At 39.1% G+C, this 21,446-nt stretch overlaps 1 protein-coding gene and 1 long non-coding RNA gene across 2 annotated transcripts in view; one reads left to right on the top strand and one right to left on the bottom strand.

Annotated features, from left to right (window-relative positions):
• The window catches only part of LOC138704815 (uncharacterized), a 938,645-nt gene that overhangs the window by 625,260 nt on the left and 291,939 nt on the right, over nucleotides 1-21,446 (bottom strand). The window contains exon 3 of the long non-coding RNA XR_011333439.1: nucleotides 12,596-12,661. This is a non-coding gene — a long non-coding RNA (uncharacterized lncRNA). The remainder of the gene's footprint in view (nucleotides 1-12,595; nucleotides 12,662-21,446) is intronic.
• Nucleotides 15,165-17,524, top strand: LOC138704365 (cingulin-like). The gene is made up of 2 exons (XM_069832202.1): nucleotides 15,165-15,548; nucleotides 15,669-17,524. The coding sequence occupies exons 1-2, from the start codon at nucleotides 15,227-15,229 to the stop codon at nucleotides 17,522-17,524; spliced, it is 2,178 nt and encodes a 725-aa protein (XP_069688303.1). The 5' UTR covers nucleotides 15,165-15,226.

The following is a 21,446-nucleotide window of genomic DNA, read 5'->3' as shown; positions in this document are numbered from 1 at the left end:
TTCTTTAGCGTTATAAATAATAAGACTATTGGGGAGGCCGAGACGTAGATGGGAGGATAATATTAAAATGGATTTGTGGAAGGTGGGATGTGATGGTATGGACTGGATTAATCTTGCTCAGGATAGGGACCGATGACGGGCTTATGTGAGAGCGGCAATGAACCTCCGGGTTCCTTAAAAGCCATAAGTAAGTAAGTTATCATTTTAGTTTGTTTTCATTCGTTAGCGATATAAATAATATTCAAGTAATCATTTGTATTCTGTTATCGTTCTATAGCGATATGAATAACATTCAAGATAACTTATCATTTATATTCTGTTATCGTTCTTTAGCGTAGGTTATCATTTATATTCTGTTAAATAGTTCTTTAGCGTAAGTTATGATTTATATTCTGTTATTGTTCTTTAGCGATATAAATAATATGAATTTAATGTTAGATTTGGAACAAAACAGTTGCATAATACTAGTGGGGTACTTTTTTCTTCTTATGGTATTACATTATACTATCCTGTAACACAAAATGAAAAGGAGTGACGAGGATCCAACGTTCTTCCGACTGAGCTATGGGGTCACAAGTAAAGAAGCATATGCGAAAAATTTGCCGAATCCCCCTCCAAGACGTCCTAATGGTTTGTGGAAGCTTGTCCAGGATGCCTGGGATGTCGTGGCTAGAACAGTCGCCATTTGAAAAGATTAGTCGATTCCATGCCCACTCGACTGCAAGATGTGATCGAGATGGGAGACAGATGGACTAAATATTGCATCCCTGCTTTTTGTTTGTTTTTTTTTAACTTTTAATTGTTTGAATTTTCTAAGTTTGTTTTGTTTATGTCATGAAACATATCTTTGTTGAGAATATAATCTTTCTTCCTTTCCATTTTCAGCCATAATGTCGTAATAAATAATGATAAAATCATGGCATAATACATTCATGAGCCTGATGTTAACTACTAAAACAGTCATAAAAGAGATATGAGCAATTATATTTCCTCTCTCTCTCTTAAAAAAATGAAACAAAAAAATAACATAAAAAGCACTAAGTTGTGTTCAAACGCACGACCTCATGAATATCAGTCCTGAACGCTAGCATTAAGCTACAACAGTAACATGCATAACACTTGAATTATAACTTTAGATATCAGGCAACGTAGTCCAACAACATGTAACATCGCCGGTCTCCGAATTGTAGCGAAGATACCCGAGGGGAACTTAGCTTCTAGAGAGAGGCCACTATTTCTTTTGACAGCTGTGCATTATACAATTTTATAATAAATATACGTTACAACTGTGTGTTATTTTAATTTCCTTCATTGTTAAAGATATTCTAAGTAATACCTTATCTAGATCTCAAGAAAAGAGCAGCAATAAATTCGAGGCTGTTTAGGTCTTATTATTTAAACTACCAAACAGAGCAATGAAGAAATATAACAACGTAGTAAAGCAACATAAATTGTGACATTATATAAATTATAATAATTATTAGTGATGATAATTTAATAATCTGAAATAAAATATGTAATATGGTCAATTTACTAACTTAATTTCCTCTGAGAATCTATTTCTTTTTAGCGGATTATCTTGAATAGGAAACATCAGTGATATTACATTCATGTATTAGTCATTTTTAATTCTTTCGTTCGAGATTAAAAAACATACCCATTATTTGCTAACAGGTCATCTAGTGACAAGGGATTTCTTTTTAAACTTGAAAAGAAAGGCAAAAGAAACGACTGGAAAATGAAGTTTTATACGGCGAAGAAGGCAGTAGCAAGAGCACTGGGACGTAACACATTTATTTCAATTCCTAGATCATTTGTCACCTTTGCAGAACACCGCCCACCAATTATGTAAAGCAGAGGAGAAACAGACCAAGACAAAGGGAGTCTGGTAGTTATCAGAGAAGAGTTGACCCGACCCGCTCTGCAGGCGATCCTTTCGCCTGCGATTCTTAAAACAGTAGGCGATAATCTCGTAGAACTTTACTACTCTTTCCTTCAAGTTATGGGGTGAGAAGGGGTAATCTACCTCGTGGAGTGAACTATTTATCTCTATAATAAACCCTTGCTTTCCTTACTTTGCTTTGAACAAAAGAATATAAAAAGGAAAAGTAGCTGCATAATATTTTTGCCGGGGTTTTATGAAGCAACTTCGTATTTTAAAAATGTTCAAGCGAGAAGAAAATGTATAAAATTATAAGTTGTTATATATATATAAATTTCACAGACTTGGAAATCATGCCTGAATTCACCCCTTTTCTGTCACAGAGTTTCCAACGGTTTCATTTCTCTTCATACAGACAGAGCAGACATTTAAACTGAACTAGAGCACGTATGTGGACCTTGCGAACCGAATAAATCAAGGGGTGCTGTTTATCATGTTTGAAGGTAGTACGTGTCTGTAGTGTAACATCTGAATCCGTGACCCGCATCGCAAATCAGACGAGCGTTAGAAGAACGTTTTGCATTCGTTTCTGTAACAAAGGGACAGCTAATCGCGATATGTTGCCACACATCGGCATAGGAGTATATTTCCAAAATTGTTATGACATTGATATTACCTTACTGTGTGGATTCATACAGACACATAGATAATCAAACTAGAGGCCAGTTTACATCTATTGAATAATTTAAATATGCAATTATAAGACTAGTATATTGTAATTGTTTTGTAATTTAAGCTACCGTAGTATATTTTACTCTGCGCGTGACTTCACTCGAAACATACTCCTCTTTAATAAACTTCATAATAAATCATAATTTCACTCACATGTTTCTTTCCAAACTTGAGATTGTCTTTATTTATGAATTATATGAAAATACTAAATTTATAAAGTCATATGAGTGTGCACATTAGGTAAAGTACTCATTTATATTACCTTCATAATTTATACTACTGCGTGTTCAGTTCAAAGTGTGTCATGATTCACTGTATGCCGTCACGTGGCTAGCCGATGGGCCTCGAGAATTCAATCTTCCTACACTTCCGCAGAGCCGTATTACCTATGTGCCAGAGAAGTTGCCTAGCAAGTACGGCGTTCATTCTGAAGAGTACTTACCGATATGTACGGTAACGCCGGTAGTGACAGGAATGTGAACTGTTTGGAAACACGTACCGAGGTGAGTTTTTTTCTTACCGTCGGGATATGGGGCGAGGGTTAAGATGATTACTTACGTATTTGTTGACATTAACTTCGACTGTCAACATGGAAACGGAGCATTTGATTTGTGTTGTGGAATGTTGCCGTACGCAACCGATGATAAATATTCTGCGTACGACTTGCCCGCGCAAAACACAGTTCGAAAGAGGTTATGGTAGCACACAGACCGTACAGACCGCAATCTGTTGCTACGACATTCAAGTTATACCGTACACGTTCTCAAGTTCAGATTGAACGCCTTGATTAATAGGCAACTTATCTGACATAAAAGCTGAAACTCGCTTCAAATAGTTGATTCACAACAGTGACGTCATGACACACTTTGAAATGAACACACAGTATATATCAAAACAATAAGAACAAACTGTCTTCAAGACTGAATATATTAAAGATAAACATTCAGAATGTATTCGGGTCAAGCTAACATGTAACTTTTTCTTACCAGTAGTTATTGAATCTCTATTACAATTAACTCACTTTTGTACCTTACGAAAGTTTAAGAAAAAACCTTATACAAGAATATCATGAACCTTCGTCCTAACCATAACACAATTATACTTGCATTCTCCTTATTTTATCAGAAATTGCTGCAAGTTACAAACCTTCAGAAGCATTTGTCTTCGCGAAGTACGTATATGATACTAGGGCATCAATTGAAGGCCTGAGTTGACTAACATCCCAAGTCTATTCAAGTAAATTGTGCAGGAGAGCAAGAAACCTACATAGGCTTGCAATGTAAAAATATTGAAAAAAATATTCGTAAGATTAAAACTTCAGGCTTGGATATTCTTTCTTATAGGATGGTAGCTTGTCTAAAACACAACATTATGCCAGGTAAAAGTCAAATTCGGTAAATTTTGGGATTGGGATGTTTATCAATTCACGTCTACATTTTTTTCCTGAAGCTCATACAGAGTCAACCATAAGCAATGTCATTAAATATCAGGCGGTTATTCTTCGAGATGTTTCAAACAAAAAAAACTATAATACAATTTTGCTCGTTTTTTTTGCTTCCTTTTCGAGATAAATGTTGTTTTATATCAAACATTTTATAGTGTGTTTTGAGGAAGTCTTTGATTTAATTCCCAATATGATCAGTCAATTTAAGAGAGCACAGTTTCGTAATAATAAATGAATGAAATAATTTTACCTTTGTCCTTTATACGTATAGAAATTTAATCGGAACAAATATAATTTTTCGTTCTGGAAAGGAATTTAAAATATTACATTCATTTTGTTCGGATAAAATTTTTGGACTTTTAAAGGATAAAACTAAAATTCTTTCAATCATTTATTATTACAATGCACTGTTCTCTTAATTTGAGACAAATGGACCTCTCCAGTTCGCCTGTGTGTTTTCAGAATAAAACATAAACTGACACGTAGTATGCATTGGTAGAGTTTATTGATATACATTTTAACTGCTAATGGTGATGAAAATGGAGGTACAAATTCGAAGTATGAACTTCAAAGGCATCAATATATATTAACATATTTGCTGATTTATCAGTCTTAATGGACAAAAATGTGGCAGTGGGCAAAGTGCAAGTCACCAGAATTTATAAAATGATCAAAACAGAACTTTGCAGTGCACCGTGAACACCTGATATAGAAAGAACCACCACAAATGTTAACTCCTGGTACGTGAAAAGTGTACTGCTTGGGCACTTCAAACCATCCAGTGGGATCATTAATGTATCCGATTTATAAAATGCATATGGAATCATGTCTTTGAAACCCGGTGACTGAAATTCATTGTAGAGAAATAAATGCAGAGTGACAATGGAATCTCTGCCACGAAGTTTTGAATGAAAATAGTCGCCCTTGATTGCATAATCCGATATAGTTCTCCAGTATGTTTTTTACTGTCTGAAAAATAATACGTTCAACGGTTGAATTATACCTTTTGGAATTTGTCGGACTCCCACCGACTTCCCAGCGGAGCTATTGTTGTTCGCACTTGCTCATGTACTAATGCATCAACATCTGGTAAAATGGGATTACAACAGCTGCGAGAATGGTACCTCAATTGCTATTGGCCAAATGCAGGTAGCAGGAATTTACTTACGGTCGATAACTGGACATCGTTTAACAATGCACAAGTTCGAGCAATAACAGCTCCGGCTGGGAAGCCAGTGAAAGTCCAACAATTCCAAAAAGAACTACCCGTATGATTCAACCGTTGGCTGTATTCTTTTTTAGACAATACAAAGCACATTGGAGGATTATATCGGATTATGCAAATCAAGGACGACCATTTTCATTCAAAACCATTGTCACTCTGCATTCATTTCTCAACAATTAATTTCAGTCACACAGTGTACTTAGCTTACTTTAAGAAAATTACCAAAAAAGTGTTACTTTTGCAACTGAAAACGTTGTTAGGTTCTCCAGTACTACTGAAAATAAAATTCTCTTCAATTTTCTCATCTTATAACTCTATAAACCATGAACTATATACATTATTGTTTTGATCTGCATATTATGACTCTATATCCCGCATATCTTGATCGACCATCAGATCCTCCAAAATCACATTTCCGTCCATCTAATAGCCTGCACGGGTTAAGGACAAGTCTGAAGATATTATAGAATGGCTACTTCCACCATCTTATATAGGATAACTGACGAGAAAAAATAAAGTGATTTGTCTAAAGTACCGTCTGTTCTGTCTGCTGTTTTCTCCAGACTCGTTCTCATGCATTATTCTGAGATAAAGTTCCCACTTGTTTCAGAGCCGATTACGTATCGCAGCTGCCATATTGTTGCAAATATTCCAGAAGAGCCGTTTCTAGAGCTTAAACTTTAATCTCTACATCGTGCTTTATACCAACGTACTTATTGCATTATCACGTGCAAGGTGGTAATCTTAATATCTCTGTAACTATATTAATTTCAGCACTACACTACCTAACTTCAGTTTGGCAAAGATGCAATACTTAATATTCTTAAATGGCATTTAATATCCACTCAATGTACACGTTTCACTGATTTAATATTCTTTTTTTTCACTACAAACCCAGTATTCCCCAATATTTCCTACCTCCTGTCATCTTCTTAGTGTCCGCATATAATTCATGTATCTTAATGTCGTCTATTTTGTTATATCTTCTTCTGCCCCGAACTTTTCTGCCGTTCACCATTACTTCTAGTGCAGCCTTCAGTAGGGCAGTTTCTTCTTATCCAGTGACCAGCCATTTTTTTCCCTCTTCCTGATCAATTTCAGCATCATTCTTCCTTTACCCACACATCAAAACTTCATTTCTTATTCTGTCTGTCCATGATTTAGTATGATCATAATAATACCTTAATACAGGATCCTCCTATATGACGCCTCCCCTCACAGCTCAAGCTGAGCAGTATTTTCTGTTATACGTCTCGCAAAGTCATCAGCCGCCAATTCTACCGTAGTAACTTTAGTTCGTAAAACACGTTTAGTAGGATAATGTTTATAATTAACTTAAAAATGAATACAACTGCATCTTACCTGTGTCACAACATATGTACCATCTGCTAGGTACATTTTTTATGCATCCGAAGATTGTTCTCAAATACTCGTCTCATCTTTTCATGTCAAATATTCAAAATGTTGCCAGCAACCAACCCGTCGAGGCCGGTGTCATTCGTTGACTCTCCTGAAGTTCTCTTTGTTGTGAACATCTTCATTGATGTCTTTTTCCATCTTTTATCTTTGTTTTCAAACTTTATCGTTGTTCTGGCAGAAAATATGAAAGACTGAAGAATGCTGAGTTTGCAGTGAAAGATCTATCCTTGGGCGGAAAACTATAAATTAATTAATGAATCTTTGCCTTCTTCCTTTTTTTCTTCCATTGAATTTAAAAGTTGTTCGGCAAATTTTACTCGAATTTTTAACAACGCTGTATAATTAATTAGAGTCAATGGACGTACTGCTGGGAGATAATTGGCGAGAGGATGCCTAGGATGCGTTTACTAAACATTCGCCTTATAGTTTCGGAAACACCGGAAAAAAAAATTCAACCAGATAATCACAAGCTGCAGTCGAACCCACGATAGAGCGCAGTAATGGATCAGCAGGCAAGTGCGTCTACTGCTTGAACTACACCGAAGGCACTTTTTGATAATCTGTTATGCTTTATTTCATTTACATAATCATACCATCTAAATTGCGGGCGCGCTACTACATGAGCTACGCCGATGGTTTTTTATATTGTATTATATATATATATATATATATATATATATATATATATATATATATTATCGTACCTTCATTCTTATCCTCGTGTTGTTTCTGTTTAGTTTTGTATGTATTGTAATATGTCTTGGCATTTTATCTATATCGAATAGGTATTGTAGCTGAACTGCACCCGAGCACACGCTTTTACACCTTCGAGTTTTATATACATCATCTGTATAATGAGAAGGAAATAAATTTTTTATTATTATCATCATCATTATGTTGATTGTATTATTAATTATAATTATTAATAATAAACAGTATTTTCTTTAATGTTTTAAATCATGTGGTTTAAAAGTTTTTTTTTGTCCAAGACAGGCCCGTAACTGGCTGTTTCTTCGACTATACGGGCGTGCTCATATATGTAGATGTCGTTAGTGCCGAGAAGCGTAGACAATTTAGTTCGTAAGAGACTATCCAGAATGCACCACAGGCGGTGGGGTCACATTACATTCCTAATGAACTAATAAATGATGATGATGGAGAATGTTGGAATGTCATAAGAGGACCGAATGTCACAAGAGAATCGGAGTACCCGGAGAAAAACTCCTGTGTTATTTGGACCATGGGTTTGCTGAACATAAGTTGTTATTATTGAGGGTGGATCAACCGGGATTTATATCCAGGCCCTTTAACTTAGAAGCCAATCGCGCCATTAATAAGCCATCATGGTGTTTAAACCTATATTTTCTGAAAATAGACCTACTTTTAACATGAAGATAGGCCTATGAGAAAAATATTCAATTCAGAGCTTATCTTCAAATTGCGCATTTCGTCAAATCCGTCTACCATTGATAAATGCTACAATTTTAGCCCATTACAACTCAGACATTAGCCCGAATCGTCATATGGACTGTTTGCTTTTTAGCGGTATGATATGTTTTAACTTCATAATATTATGTACAATTTGTGTTTTAATTTACTGTCTAGATCGCCTCCGCGGGGACGATTCTTTGGGTTTTGATGCTCGGTGTAATTTATGTTGAACAAGGTCCACTAAGTTCAGGTACACGATGGGGCATACATCATCAACTTGCATTGTTGCCTGCATGCATATTAGAGGAAGTCCCGGTTCCGTCGCTTGTTTGTGTGCTTGTTCCTGTACTTTGTTTACGCTGGCGTTGTTCCCAATGTCGACGGTCCCCCAGCTGATTCTCTGGCTTTTGTTTAATTCCCTCCCACAAGATTCTTTATGGTGACGTCAGAAGTCATTAGTTCCGGTCTCCGGAGCGTGGCACGGATGTCGAGTTACAAGGGGCATGAACAGTTCCTCCTTAAACTGGGAGGAAAATCCTACATTGTCCTAGTCAAACTGAGAAACTTCTTCTCTGTCAGTTTTTTCCTAATATTTTTAAACAAACGTTGTTCGTGTCTTCTTTTCCTACTTTCTCCATAAAGTTTTTAAGTATTCATTCTGAAATCTGACGTTAAGACTTCCTTAGCTTTTTGTGGCGAAAGTTTTGCTACCTGAAGACCAGATTTTTGATCGCAGTTTTTCGTAAATTCTCACAAGCTCACAGCTTACAGAACAACAAAATTATCAGAAGAGTGCAGTAGATTAAAAAAATATACGAGTACATATATTAAATGTTTAAAAAATATATTACTGAAGTAGAAGAACATGCAAAATTTGCTATTTGTAAAACATACGTCCTTTACAAAATACAAATGCCTCTCTGATGAATTTGGTGTTCAAGCTATCCTATGTCAAATTTATATTATAAATCCTTATTAATTTATATTCGTTTATTTTACGACATTTTTTTTCAATTGCGATGATTATCTAACGTCTAAGTGAAATGATTCTGAGTTTAGACGACTATTACATTATGATCTAGTAACCTCTTGTACTTTAAATATTTATTTAATATAAATTTGTGTTATCGTAGAAAAATATCGTATGATATACATTCGTAAAGTTACTTTTTGGCCCTCGTTTCACAGACTTTAAATTCGTGCGAAAAGGAGACTCATTACGAAGTGACAAAGAAAATGTAATATCAGTGTACAAACTTCATTCAGTAAGAAATTAATGCATTACCTCGATCTTTCATTTAAATGTTGCACATAACACAAATAAGTAACAAATTTAACACTCATATCTACATTTTAGCCCTTATTATTCTCTCCTTTTGAAGGGGGAGTTATTTTCTTTACCACTGATAAAATAAAATGTTCTTCTGTTGGGGCCATACCCAATACCGACCAATAGGACTTATATGCATATAGTCCACATAAATTCTGTTTTCTTCCATTTCCGTCATAATAGTTAGATATAACTAGCTTTTTCAAGTTACACAAAGTTTCCAACAGTCAGTGATTGGCTATTTTAATTTCAATGGTCTGATGTGGTCTGAAAACAGTTATAACGAAAGAAATTTAGCGCTAGGGATTACTATTACCTGGGCCACGTGACTAGCCCCTATCCACGTGACTAGGTCCTATGTAATTGTAAATAGAAAATACTGTCAAGAAGTTTTACAAAAATAAAATATTGTTTACAGATCTTGTATGCCAATATTTCTACAATAATAAACGCCATGCATGTCATAGCTGTCCAACAAACGACGTTATAGACAATCCTGGTAGAAGGAGATATTATTAAAATATCTGTCTGTCGTATGGTGCGTAGAAATGAATGATGTGGATGAAACTCGGAGTGCGAAAGATTCTTAAAACCTTTTATCGTTTGCGAACCAAAGTAACACGGGCTGGGCCAATCTAACCAAGCTTTACGGTAACAATATTGGCATTTCGTCACTTTTTTAAGATCCCATAATGATGAACAGCTCCATAAATTTCTTGGCGACTCGTTAACATCATCAAGCAAGGTACACCACAAACGTATGACTTATAACATTACCGTCGTCGAGAAATGGTGAGACGTAACTCGCCGCTGCAAAGTAATAGTGTGATGTAACTTGCCGCTGCAAAGTAATAGTATCATGTAACTCGCTGCCGCAGTGAAAGTGTGAACTAACTCGCCGCTGCAAAGAAATAGTGTGATGTAACTCGCCGCTGCAAAGAAATAGTGTGATGTAACTTGCCGCTGCAAAGAAATAGTGTGATGTAACTCGCCGCTGCAAAGAAATAGTGTGATATAACTCGCCGCTGTAATGGAAATAGTGTGAACTAACTCGCCGCTGCAAAGAAATAGTGTGATGTAACTTGCCACTGCAAAGAAATAGTGTGACGTAACTCGCCGCTGCAAAGAAATAGTGTGACGTAACTCGCCGCTGCAAAGAAATAGTGTGATATAACTCGCCGCTGCAAGGAAATAGTGTGAACTAACTCGCCGCTGCAAAGAAATAGTGTGACGTAACTTGCGGCTGCAAAGAAATAGTGTGATGTAACTTGCCGCTGCAAAGAAATAGTGTGATGTAACTTGCCGCTGCAAAGAAATAGTGTGACGTAACTCGCCGCTGCAAAGAAATAGTGTGATATAACTCGCCGCTGCAAGGAAATAGTGTGAACTAACTCGCCGCTGCAAAGAAATAGTGTGACGTAACTTGCCGCAGCAAAGAAATAGTGTGATGTAACTTGCCGCTGCAAAGAAATAGTGTGACGTAACTCGCCGCTGCAAAGAAATAGTGTGATGTAACTTGCCGCTGCAAGGAAATAGTGTGAACTAACTCGCCGCTGCAAAGAAATAGTGTGACGTAACTTGCCGTTGCAAAGAAATAGTGTGATGTAACTTGCCGCTGCAAGGAAATAGTGTGAACTAACTCGCCGCTGCAAAGAAATAGTGTGACGTAACTTGCCGCTGCAAAGAAATAGTGTGATGTAACTTGCCGCTGCAAAGAAATAGTGTGACGTAACTCGCTGCTGCAAAGAAATAGTGTGATGTGACTCGCCACTCAAAAGAAATAGTGTGATGTAACTCGCCGCTGCAAAGAAATAGTGTGATGTGACTCGCCACTCAAAAGAAATAGTGTGATGTAACTCGCCGCTGCAAAGAAATAGTGTGATGTAACTCGCCGCTGCAAATAAATAGTGTGATATAACTCGCCGCTGCAAGGAAATAGTGTGAACTAACTCGCCGCTGCAAAGAAATAGTGTCACGTAACTCGCCGCTGCCAAGAAATAGTGTGATATAACTCGCCGCTGCAAGGAAATAGTGTGAACTAACTCGCCGCTGCAAAGAAATAGTGTGACGTAACTCGCCGCTGCAAAGAAATAGTGTGATGTAACTTGCCGCTGCAAAGAAATAGTGTGACGTAACTCGCCGCTGCAAAGAAATAGTGTGAGGTAACTCGCCGCTGCAAAGAAATAGTGTGATTTAACTTGCCGCTGCAAAGAAATAGTGTGATGTGACTCGCCACTCAAAAGAAATAGTGTGATGTAACTCGCCGCTGCAAGGAAATAGTGTGAACAAACTCGCTGCTGCAAAGAAATAGTGTGACGTAACTCACCGCTTTTAGGAAATAGTGTAACGTAACTCGCCACTGCAAAGGAATAGTGTGATGTAACTCGCCGCTGCAAGGAAATAGTGTGAACAAACTCGCTGCAGCGAAGAAATAGTGTGATGTAACTCGCCGCTGCAAAAAAATAGTGTGATGTAACTCGCCGCTTTATGAAACAGTGTGACGTAACTCGCCGCTGCAAGGAAACAGTGTGATGTAACTCACCGCTTTTAGGGAATAGTGTAACGTAACTCGCCACTGCAAAGGAATAGTGTGACGTAACTCGCCTCTGCAAGAAATAGTTTGACGTAACTCACCGTTGCTGAGAATTAGTGTGGCGTACCTCGCAATGCTGTGAAATAGTGTGACGCAATTTGACGCTGCTAAGAAATAGTGTGACGTAAATTGACGCTGCTAAGAAATAGTGTAACGTAACTCGCCGCTGCTAAGAAATAGTGTGGCGTAACTCGCCAATACTAAGCAAGTGACATCAGATGTCGGAACTTTCACGTTTTACCATTTGACAATAAACGTTGCACGCTAAAGGGTTGCTAACTTTTGGCAAGGAGTTGATGTTGAGACGTGACGAAATTTTGGTGTCGAGCAAAAGAAGTTTAATTATTTGTTTATAATAAAATTTTATCGCCTTTTGTAATTAAACCTAAACTGCAGTTGCTAATTAACGCAGTGGATAAATATTTAGTGCACCTGATTCACAAATTTGATGTGCGTTGTATGACAAACCTGAAATTTTATAAGAAATTGCGTATCAGTTTACTCATACTTGTCAGACATTTTACTACTTTCGTACTTACCACACTCCTTGGTTCCGTGTAGGCATTGTAGGGTATTTCATTAATCTTCTCCCCTTTTAAGGTTATCTGTAAGAAAAAGTACAGTGTTCATTATAAATTCATTGTTTAATAATGTGATATATAAGCAATTTAAATCGCTCAATACGTTACGAAGAAAACTCAAGAAATCCACCAATCATCGTCGCCAAACAAAATAAACTCATATTTCATATACTACTAATGATATTAACATATATTACACCATCAACATAGTGTTTATCTTCTATTCCATTACAATTAACAAGGAAAATGGACATGAATTGAAAATAAATATTCAGCAGTAGCGTTCCTTATTACAAATATCAAACGAAACGGGTTCCACTCCCGACAACATTCACATTTTTGTCTCTTCCATAGAGATTGGTTGTATTTTCATTCTCTTTTTTTCATCCACTCCTTTTCACACAACTTACGTTACATCAACAAAATTATCGAAAAAGTGTTACTTTTGCAATTGAAAACGTTGTTAGGTTTTCCATTACTACTGAAAATAAAATTCTCTTCAATTTTCTGATCTTATAACTCTTATAGAACATGAACTAAATACTTATTTATGTATTTATTTGTTTATTCACATATTTACTGATTAATTTATTCTGGTGTAGATAAGACTATACGAGTATGACTTTATCTTCCACACTACCAGAGGTTTAAATATAACAACTGAAAAAACACATTATAAACAAAATGAAATCTCACGACAATGAATGAATGAATGAGTGTGCGTGTGTGCATGTATGTATGTATGTATGTATGTATGTATGTATGTATGTATGTATGTATGTATGTATGTATGTATGTATGTATGTATGCATGTATGTATGTACAGTTTCCCTGAAAAAGGATGAGACGATTGAATATTCCTAAGTCTCAGATGTGAGACACTGCGCATGATCGGAGACCAGAGCACTGATACACAAGATAACGAATGTTGAGTTACTTAAATTCAGACTATTTGGTTTGTTACTAGCATCGTTCCGAAATTCACTTCAAAAACTGCAAAAAATATGATAATATTACGTAAATGAAAGATAAATATATACATTGAAGCTGTAGTCGGGTGGTCCGGCGATAGTGAGATATTTTTTTTCTCCTATATAAGTTATAGTATAGTTTCAGTTTAGATATTTCTATATTTCTTTGAGATGTTTGTTTAACCTACGCCACAGGGATCATTGAAGCGCGTAATAGGCTCTTTATTCACTCAGTCTGACAGGCGCCTAACGCATTTAAGACCAGTAGACGCGAGGTAGGTTACTGAACTTTAGTATAGCATAAAGGGGTTTTTCCTGTCTAGGAACGCGCTGGTAGCGTTGTTTGAACCTGGCAAACAATAGTAGCGTCTGGTGAGCGCGTCACCTTGGTGAGTATTTAAAAGGACGTGAGCCGAGCGTGGACCCCCGAGACGATTACCGGCCTGTGAGCCGAGCGTGTATTTTCTCAGAATATTACCGGCTAGTGAGCCGATCGTGTGTTTTGGTCAGAAGACTGCCGGCCAGTGGCGTGTTTAATCACTTATATAGTCTACGGCCTGTGAGCCGATCGCGTGAGTATTAATAATATTTCCGGCACTTGTTCCGATCGTGTATATCTTATCATTCTCCGTTTCCCAGCCGAACGAAGTGATAAAGTGTAGATTTCGCACCTTTTAGCTTTGTGATTTACTCAGTAAGCTGACGGCAGCGATTTTAAACTGGCGTTAAACGAGACGCCGAAAACACACGGAATGACAACAGCCAGTATTCCGTCGCTTGGACTCAAGCAAGGGAAGTGAGCCGAATAAATACACATAGTGGAACTTTACCCCTTGGTTTCTTTTCGTGGGAATTACCAACATCACATTACATCCTACGCCCACAAAACCACAAGGTCCCTGAGAAGAGATCTCCTCTACCGGGGGACAAGATCCTCCATCACCCACCGACGTATGACTGAGTTAGTGGACTTCTCCTCTGCCGGCGGCGCGACAGAGAGGAAGATAAACAACAACAACGTGTGCCACCAGGTAAAACCCGTCGCAAATGGCGCCCAACGTGGGGCCACGAGAATAAAAACAATACTAGTGTGGGGCCCGAGAATCAACAATACCACCGAGACAGTGGGGCTACGAGGATAAAAACAATACTAGTGTGTGGCTACGAGAATAAAAACAACAACGCGTGGCTACGAGAATCAACAATACCACCGAGGCGTCGGGACGAGAACAACAGTAGCAGCAGCAACGTGATTATCGTCAGTACTAGACGACAGCAGAGAGGCTGACGCAGCATCCCCGCCGAGACAACGAGAGCGGCGACACCGAGGGTGGCGAAATCATCACGGCCACGCGGGACGAGCAGGGTCGACGCTACATCGAGGAGGAAGACAACGTGGATGGTAATATTTTGGAGGGTTATACATGTAGGAACTTTCTTTGTGTGTAGGGAGGATAACATTTATTAACGCATATTTCTGTATAGGGTTATATGTATATATATATATATATATATATATATATATATATATATATATATATATATATGTGTGTGTGTGTATAATATTTTGGAGGGGATTGTTATTGTGTGATCTGTATATGGGTTATGGCATATCCAGATGTTATTAAGGAATAGGAGAATTGAGACCGAAGGGACGGAGAGTGAGAGGAAAATAATAAGAAGAGAGAATAGGGGGATGGATAACGTAGGAGACAGCGAAATGGAGGGAAGATTAAAATTGGAGAGCAGTATGGGGGACGACGAGATCATAGGAAATAGCGAAGAAACCCAGCAATGTAGCGAGAAGGAAAAGGGAGAAGAAGGGATGATGCTAGGACCGCTAGGAATTTTAATGAAACATATTACGGAACAAATGAAAAAAATGGATGAAAGATTAGGTCAGAGTACAGAACAAATGAAAAAAATGGATGAAAGATTAGGTGAAAGTACTGAGCAAGCGAAGCAAATGTCAGAACAAATTAAGCAAAATTTTGAACAAATGAAACAGGATAATTCAGAGCAATTGAAACAGAGTTTGAGACAAATGGATGAAAGATTAGGTCAGAGTACTGAGCAAGCGAAGCAAATTTCAGAACAAATAAAGCAAATCGATGAGAGGCTAGGCCAAAAGACCGAACAGCTGATGAGGCAGATGGACAGCAAACTATCAGAAATGGAGAGTAGGATGGGAGAAAATTCCAGAGAGATTAGAGAACAGGTAAACCAGCTGATAGAGAGTCGAATAGAAAACTTGGAGGGGAAGATAGCAGACAATAATACGGAAATAGAAAGTCAACTAGGCGTCGTAGTAGATAAGATGGCAGAGAACATGAGGGAACTAGAGGAGAAGGTGAGGAACAGCACAATTGCTGAGAACGAAAAGACGAGGTCGGCCATAGAAGGGACGGTAGATGAGAGGTTACAAGGGGTGGATCGAGAGATGGAAGCGATTAGGCGAGTAGTGAGAGACCAGGGAAAGGAAGAGAGAGAACGCCTAGAGAGTTTAGAATCAAGATGGAATTCGATGCAAGATAGGATCCATGGAGTCACTGTCGATAATTCAATTAGCGAACCGAGTGTGAGCGGAACGCCTAGCGGGAGCAGTAGTATGGGGTTAGGAAATATAGTAGGAGGTAGCAACATAAGTAATCATGTGGTCGGAGAGAACCAAGACCCCCGAAATCAGGAACAATGTAATTTAAATATTGTAAACGAGAGGTCATCTTTAGGTCGCCCACAGTATCCCACGCATATCATTAATGAAATTGGTTATCCCATATTTGATGAGGTGGAATTTTCAAACCCTCACTGTTATATCCGCGAATTGGAAACGTATTTTCACGTGAAAGGGGTACCAGAGGAACTAAAAATGACCGTCGTGAGAAAAAGTCTAAGAGGACGGCCACTTAATTGGGTTCTCGTAGCTTTAGACGCACAGGTTAGTTATGGAGAATTCAAAACAAAGTTCTCTGACCGGTATTGGGGGCAGAGGCAACAGCAGAAAATTAGAAAAGAAATCAATGATAGTAGGTTTGATGCTAAGAAAGGCATATCGATGATTGATTACTTTATGGAGCTTGTCAAAAAGGGAAAGAGTCTAAATCCACCAATGCCAGATTCTGAATTGATACAAACTATCATATCCCATTACCCGGAAAATATTAGGTATAATTTAATTATCGCGGGACCACGAGATTTTGGGGAGACCATCGACCTCCTGACCGCGCTAGACACTTCTGATATGATACACAATGGAGGCGAAAGTTATGACGCAACTAATTGTGTAGAGAAGAGAACGCAGGGTTATTCCAGCCACTCGAAGGCGGAGAGAGGGGCACATGGCACCCTCTCACCACCTCGAGGAAACATGAATGTAAATAGTTGGGCAGTTGACAGACAACCAGGCTATGGGTATAATAATAATAATAGTCGGGGTCAAAGTGGTACTGTCAGTCCAAACCGAAATAGGAGGGGTATTCAACCTGTCAGAAATATGTACAACCGCAATAATCCTGGTGTTGACCGCGGTAGCGGAAGTAATGTAAATAGGATGAGAAATAATGGGGGCGGACCAGTCCGCAGAATTAATCACATAAGATGGTATACGGATAGAGAGGCAAATGTGCACCCTAGGGACAGCAACCCACCCCACTGGATAAGAAATAGGAGATACAGGCAAGGATTCTGGCAGCCTAATTTTGGCAGGGGCTGGAATAACAGGAGAGACTGGAGGAGGCAGGAACAAGAAAGAGACCGCAGAAATGCATTGATGGTGGCGGCGCAGCAGGGAAACAATAGAATGCCAGCCACGTGTAGTGACGAGTGTGACAGGCCGGCAAGCCCGGGTAGAGATCCTACGGCAAGGAGGAACGAAATGAGAGATGAGTGTGGAAATGGGTCCGCTTCGGGAAACTAGGATGCAGAAGTCTTAAGGACTCGGAGATTTCTGTAGCCGAGTGTCATAGAACACTATCTGAAGGGTCCGCAAACGCGATCAACATAAACCGACCGAGTGAAATCACATGCCGAGAAACGGATAATAAGGGCATATACACATTACCCTGTATAGATGTAAAGATTTTTGGTGTTAATTGTTGTGTGCTATTAGATTCTGGGTCAACCAACAATGTGTGCAGCATGGAATTTTTTCAGAAAATTAAAGAGTCAGGAGTAAAATTGCAGGTACTTCCGATTTGTTCACTGTACTGCGCTGGCGCGTTAGGGAAGAAGCGGGAGAAAGTTAGATTCCAGGTGCTCTTCGAGATCGAATGTGGTAATCTAAGACTACAGGCAATTTTCCTAGTTGTGCAAAAATTAACCATGGATGTTATAATTGGCGTAGAAAGTTTCTACGAATGGCAGGCGTTATTAGATTTCGGAGGGAATAATTTAGGCGTGATCACCCAAGAGGGAAACATAGGACACGTACCGTTTAGCACAGGAGGCGCATTGACAGAAGGAGATGAGAGATCAAAAGGAGAGAGAGAGCTGCAGGAGGAATTATTCTTTGTAGAACATATCCGAATATGCAAGAATGCAGTAATCGAGATCAATCCGTGGGAAAATGAGGACCGTAAGAAGGGAACGTGTAATGTAGACTGCGGGAATTGTGATTTGTGCATTGTAGAATTAGCCCGGGTGCAGCCATTACGTAATAGTCACTTGTACGAAAGTGACGTTGTTAACGCGGTAGGGTCGCGACACTGCGTCGAAGGAATAGCCGCCGCGAACAATAGGATTGACGAGGGTACGTTCGAGGCAGTAAATAGGAAAGTCAGTGAAGCGTACAGGATTAGTGAGAAAGAGAGAAAACAATTAATGGACGTGGTAGTGAAAAATTTAGATGTATTTTCAGATACGCCGGGGCTGTGTAATATGTACACTCATAAAATTAGTGTAGAGGGATTAGAGATATTTCGACACAAGTGTAGGCCCATTCCACTTTCGATACGAGAGCAGGCAGACGAGGTCATCAACAACATTTTGAGGGACGGAATAATTGAGGTATCGGATTCTCCGTATGTAAACGCCTTGTGCTGTGTAAGGAAGCAGAATGGTAGCCTGCGGGTCACGATCGATGCCCGACATGTAAATTCCTTTTCAGTCCGAGAAAACTTCCGCACGGAACCCATAGATACACTTTTAAGTAGGATGAGTGATTGTTCCGTGTTCACGAGCTTAGATTTAACGAGCTCATTTTGGCAGATCCCTTTAGACGAGGAATCTAGGAAATATACCGCGTTTTTGCACAACGGACGCGTATATCAATACACGCGCTGCCCTTTTGGCATTGCAAGTTCAGGATCGGCGTTATTAAGAGCACTCGATAGGATTTTCATGGATTCCACAAAAGAGTTTTTAGCGCAGTATGTGGACGACTTTTTGATATATGGGAACAATATACAGAGACACATTCGAGACATTGATTTTGTATTAAGTAAACTCAGGGAAGCTGGCATGACAGTGAAATTAGGGAAGACTGCGTTTTTCAAAATTGAGACCGAATTCTTGGGTTATGTGATTTCAACGGAAGGAGTTAGGCCGAACCGAGAGAGAGTGGAGAGCATTATGAAGATCCCACCTCCTAAGAACAGGAAGCAGGTTCGGAGATATCTGGGTATCCTCCAATACCAAAATAGGTTCCTGGTCAATTTCGCGCGACACGTGCATCCACTGAGGGAACTCCTAAAGAAAGATACACCATTTAGATGGGGAGCAGCGGAACAAGAGGCTTTCGATCGGTCGAAACTATTGTTCGCGGACTCGATTCTGCTGGAAAGGCCTAACGACCGCCTACCTTACCAGATATACACTGATGCATCTTCGTATGGTTATGGCGCAGTACTGTGTCAAACTAGCGAAGACAACGAGCGACACGTGATTGCCACGGCCTCGAGAGGTTTGTCGCGGACGGAAAGTAACGCATCAATTACGGAGTTGGAAATTTCTGCAGTGTACTTCGCACTACAGAAGTTTCGGCAGTACATTTTCAATCGTCAGATTGTAGTGTACACGGATCACGTGAGCTTAGGCTTCCTAAACCGGTGCAAACTGACCAACTCTAGGATATCTAGGTACGTACATGAAATTCTCGCCTATGATGTAACTATAAAGCATATTCCGGGATCAGAGAATATCTTCGGAGATTGTCTGTCCCGTTTGAATTCAAAATCGGGGTTGCCGGAAACTATTACCGCCCCTAAATATGAGATCGCGGTCATGAAAATTCATTCCACCGGGAATAGTTCACTCGCGGGTAGATTTCGTAGGATTGCAGATTTGCAAGATGAGGACCCCGCGATAAGAAATATGAAGAACACGGCTAAAGAGATCTCACAGGCTCAAGGTGAGTCAATTGGTATGCGCTCTGGAGTGTTGTATAAGCTACACGGGAGAGACGTCCAGAAATGGAAGGTGTACATTCCTACTAGCATGGAAGAAGAATTAATTCGTGATTTTCACGTATCTATGAGTCACTCAGGGAGCGAGAGAGTTTCGCTAACCGTGGCTGAATCAGTGTATATCAAACAGCTGGCAAGGAAAGTTAGGAAAGTTGTCTCTTGTTGTGTAATTTGTCAGAAGGCAAAACCTATGAATGTAAAATTCGACACTGTACCACAAGTTATTGTCAGGGGAGGCAAAAACGAGCTTGTAGCTGTAGACGAACATGGTCCTATGCCGATGTCTGCATTTGGACATAAATACATTTTTGTAACATATGATGTGTTCACTAAATTTGTAAAAATCTACCCTTTGCGATCATTATCAAGTAAAATTTGTGCAGATAAGATATTTAATGATTATGTACCGAAGTATGGTCCAGTGAAGGCATTGTTGTGTGATAACGTTTCTGTACATAAATCGAGGTTGTTTACTGACAGACTAAGAAGCGCAGGTATCAAAATGTATAACTGCTCCGCCTATTTTCCCAGCGGAAACCCATGCGAGAGAGCCCTCAGGGACATATCATTGTATTTTAGAATCTTATGTCATAGGAACCACAAAGACTGGTTTAAACAATGTACTGTAATTGAGAAGGTGATGAACCATTCGGTGAACCCTACTACCGGGATCGCTCCCATAAAACTAATGTTAGGGATAGACCCGGATCCAATGATCGGAAAGCTCCCGGAGGCTATACAGGAGGGTGATTCGATGAACGAGGAACAACTGTGTAGATTGGCTTTGGATAGGATAGAGAAAAAGGCAGAAAAGAGAAGGTCAAAAGTAAAGAGGTATAGACACCGATGGGAACCGAAGGTTGGAGATCAAGTGTTGTTAAGAGACATAAAGTTATCATCGGCTTTAAGAGGCCGGTACTCGAGGATGGAGCTATTGTATAAGGGACCATTCTCTATAGCAAATAAATTTGGAGACCATACCTACGAGTTGAAGGACCTAAACAAAAACAAGGTTCTAGGTAGATACCATAAACAGCTGCTAAGACCATTCCGGCAAGACAATGTAAATATAGATACGTAAGTTGGAATGGGGAGCTAGACTCTATTGTGAAAAGGCAGGATACCAATGTACAGTGCGGCGCAGTGTAACTGCGTACGCAAGACGGATGCGTGATTGAATAATGTGTGACACTGTAAATAAGAATCTTATGAATTTTGTAGATAATGTATGTAAATAGTGTGAGGGATGATTAACAAGTATGCTTGAATAATGACTGTGTGCACAGAGAGATTGTTTAAAAACATATATGTCATGTTTATTTTAGAATTTGTATAGCTGAGCAAGATGGCGTGTATCCTGGCTGATCGCGATAGGAATAACGGTAGAATGGCATTATCGAAGGCGAGATTTCCCAACAATGAAAATTCTTTAGGGGA

The sequence above is a fragment of the Periplaneta americana genome, chromosome 8, assembly GCF_040183065.1.
Source record: "Periplaneta americana isolate PAMFEO1 chromosome 8, P.americana_PAMFEO1_priV1, whole genome shotgun sequence".
In the NCBI taxonomy this organism is placed as follows: Eukaryota; Metazoa; Arthropoda; class Insecta; order Blattodea; family Blattidae; genus Periplaneta; species Periplaneta americana.
Note: the sequence above shows the minus strand (reverse complement) of the source record. Positions and strands in the feature narration are given on the sequence as shown.

Bases quoted from the DNA above. Each gene is read 5' to 3' on its own strand.
- LOC138704365 (XM_069832202.1), top strand. From the start codon at position 15,227: ATGTTATTAAGGAATAGGAGAATTGAGACCGAAGGGACGGAGAGTGAG. The intron at 15,549-15,668 runs GTGAAAGTACTG...ATGAAAGATTAG, and splicing joins AAAAATGGATGAAAGATTAG to GTCAGAGTACTGAGCAAGCG.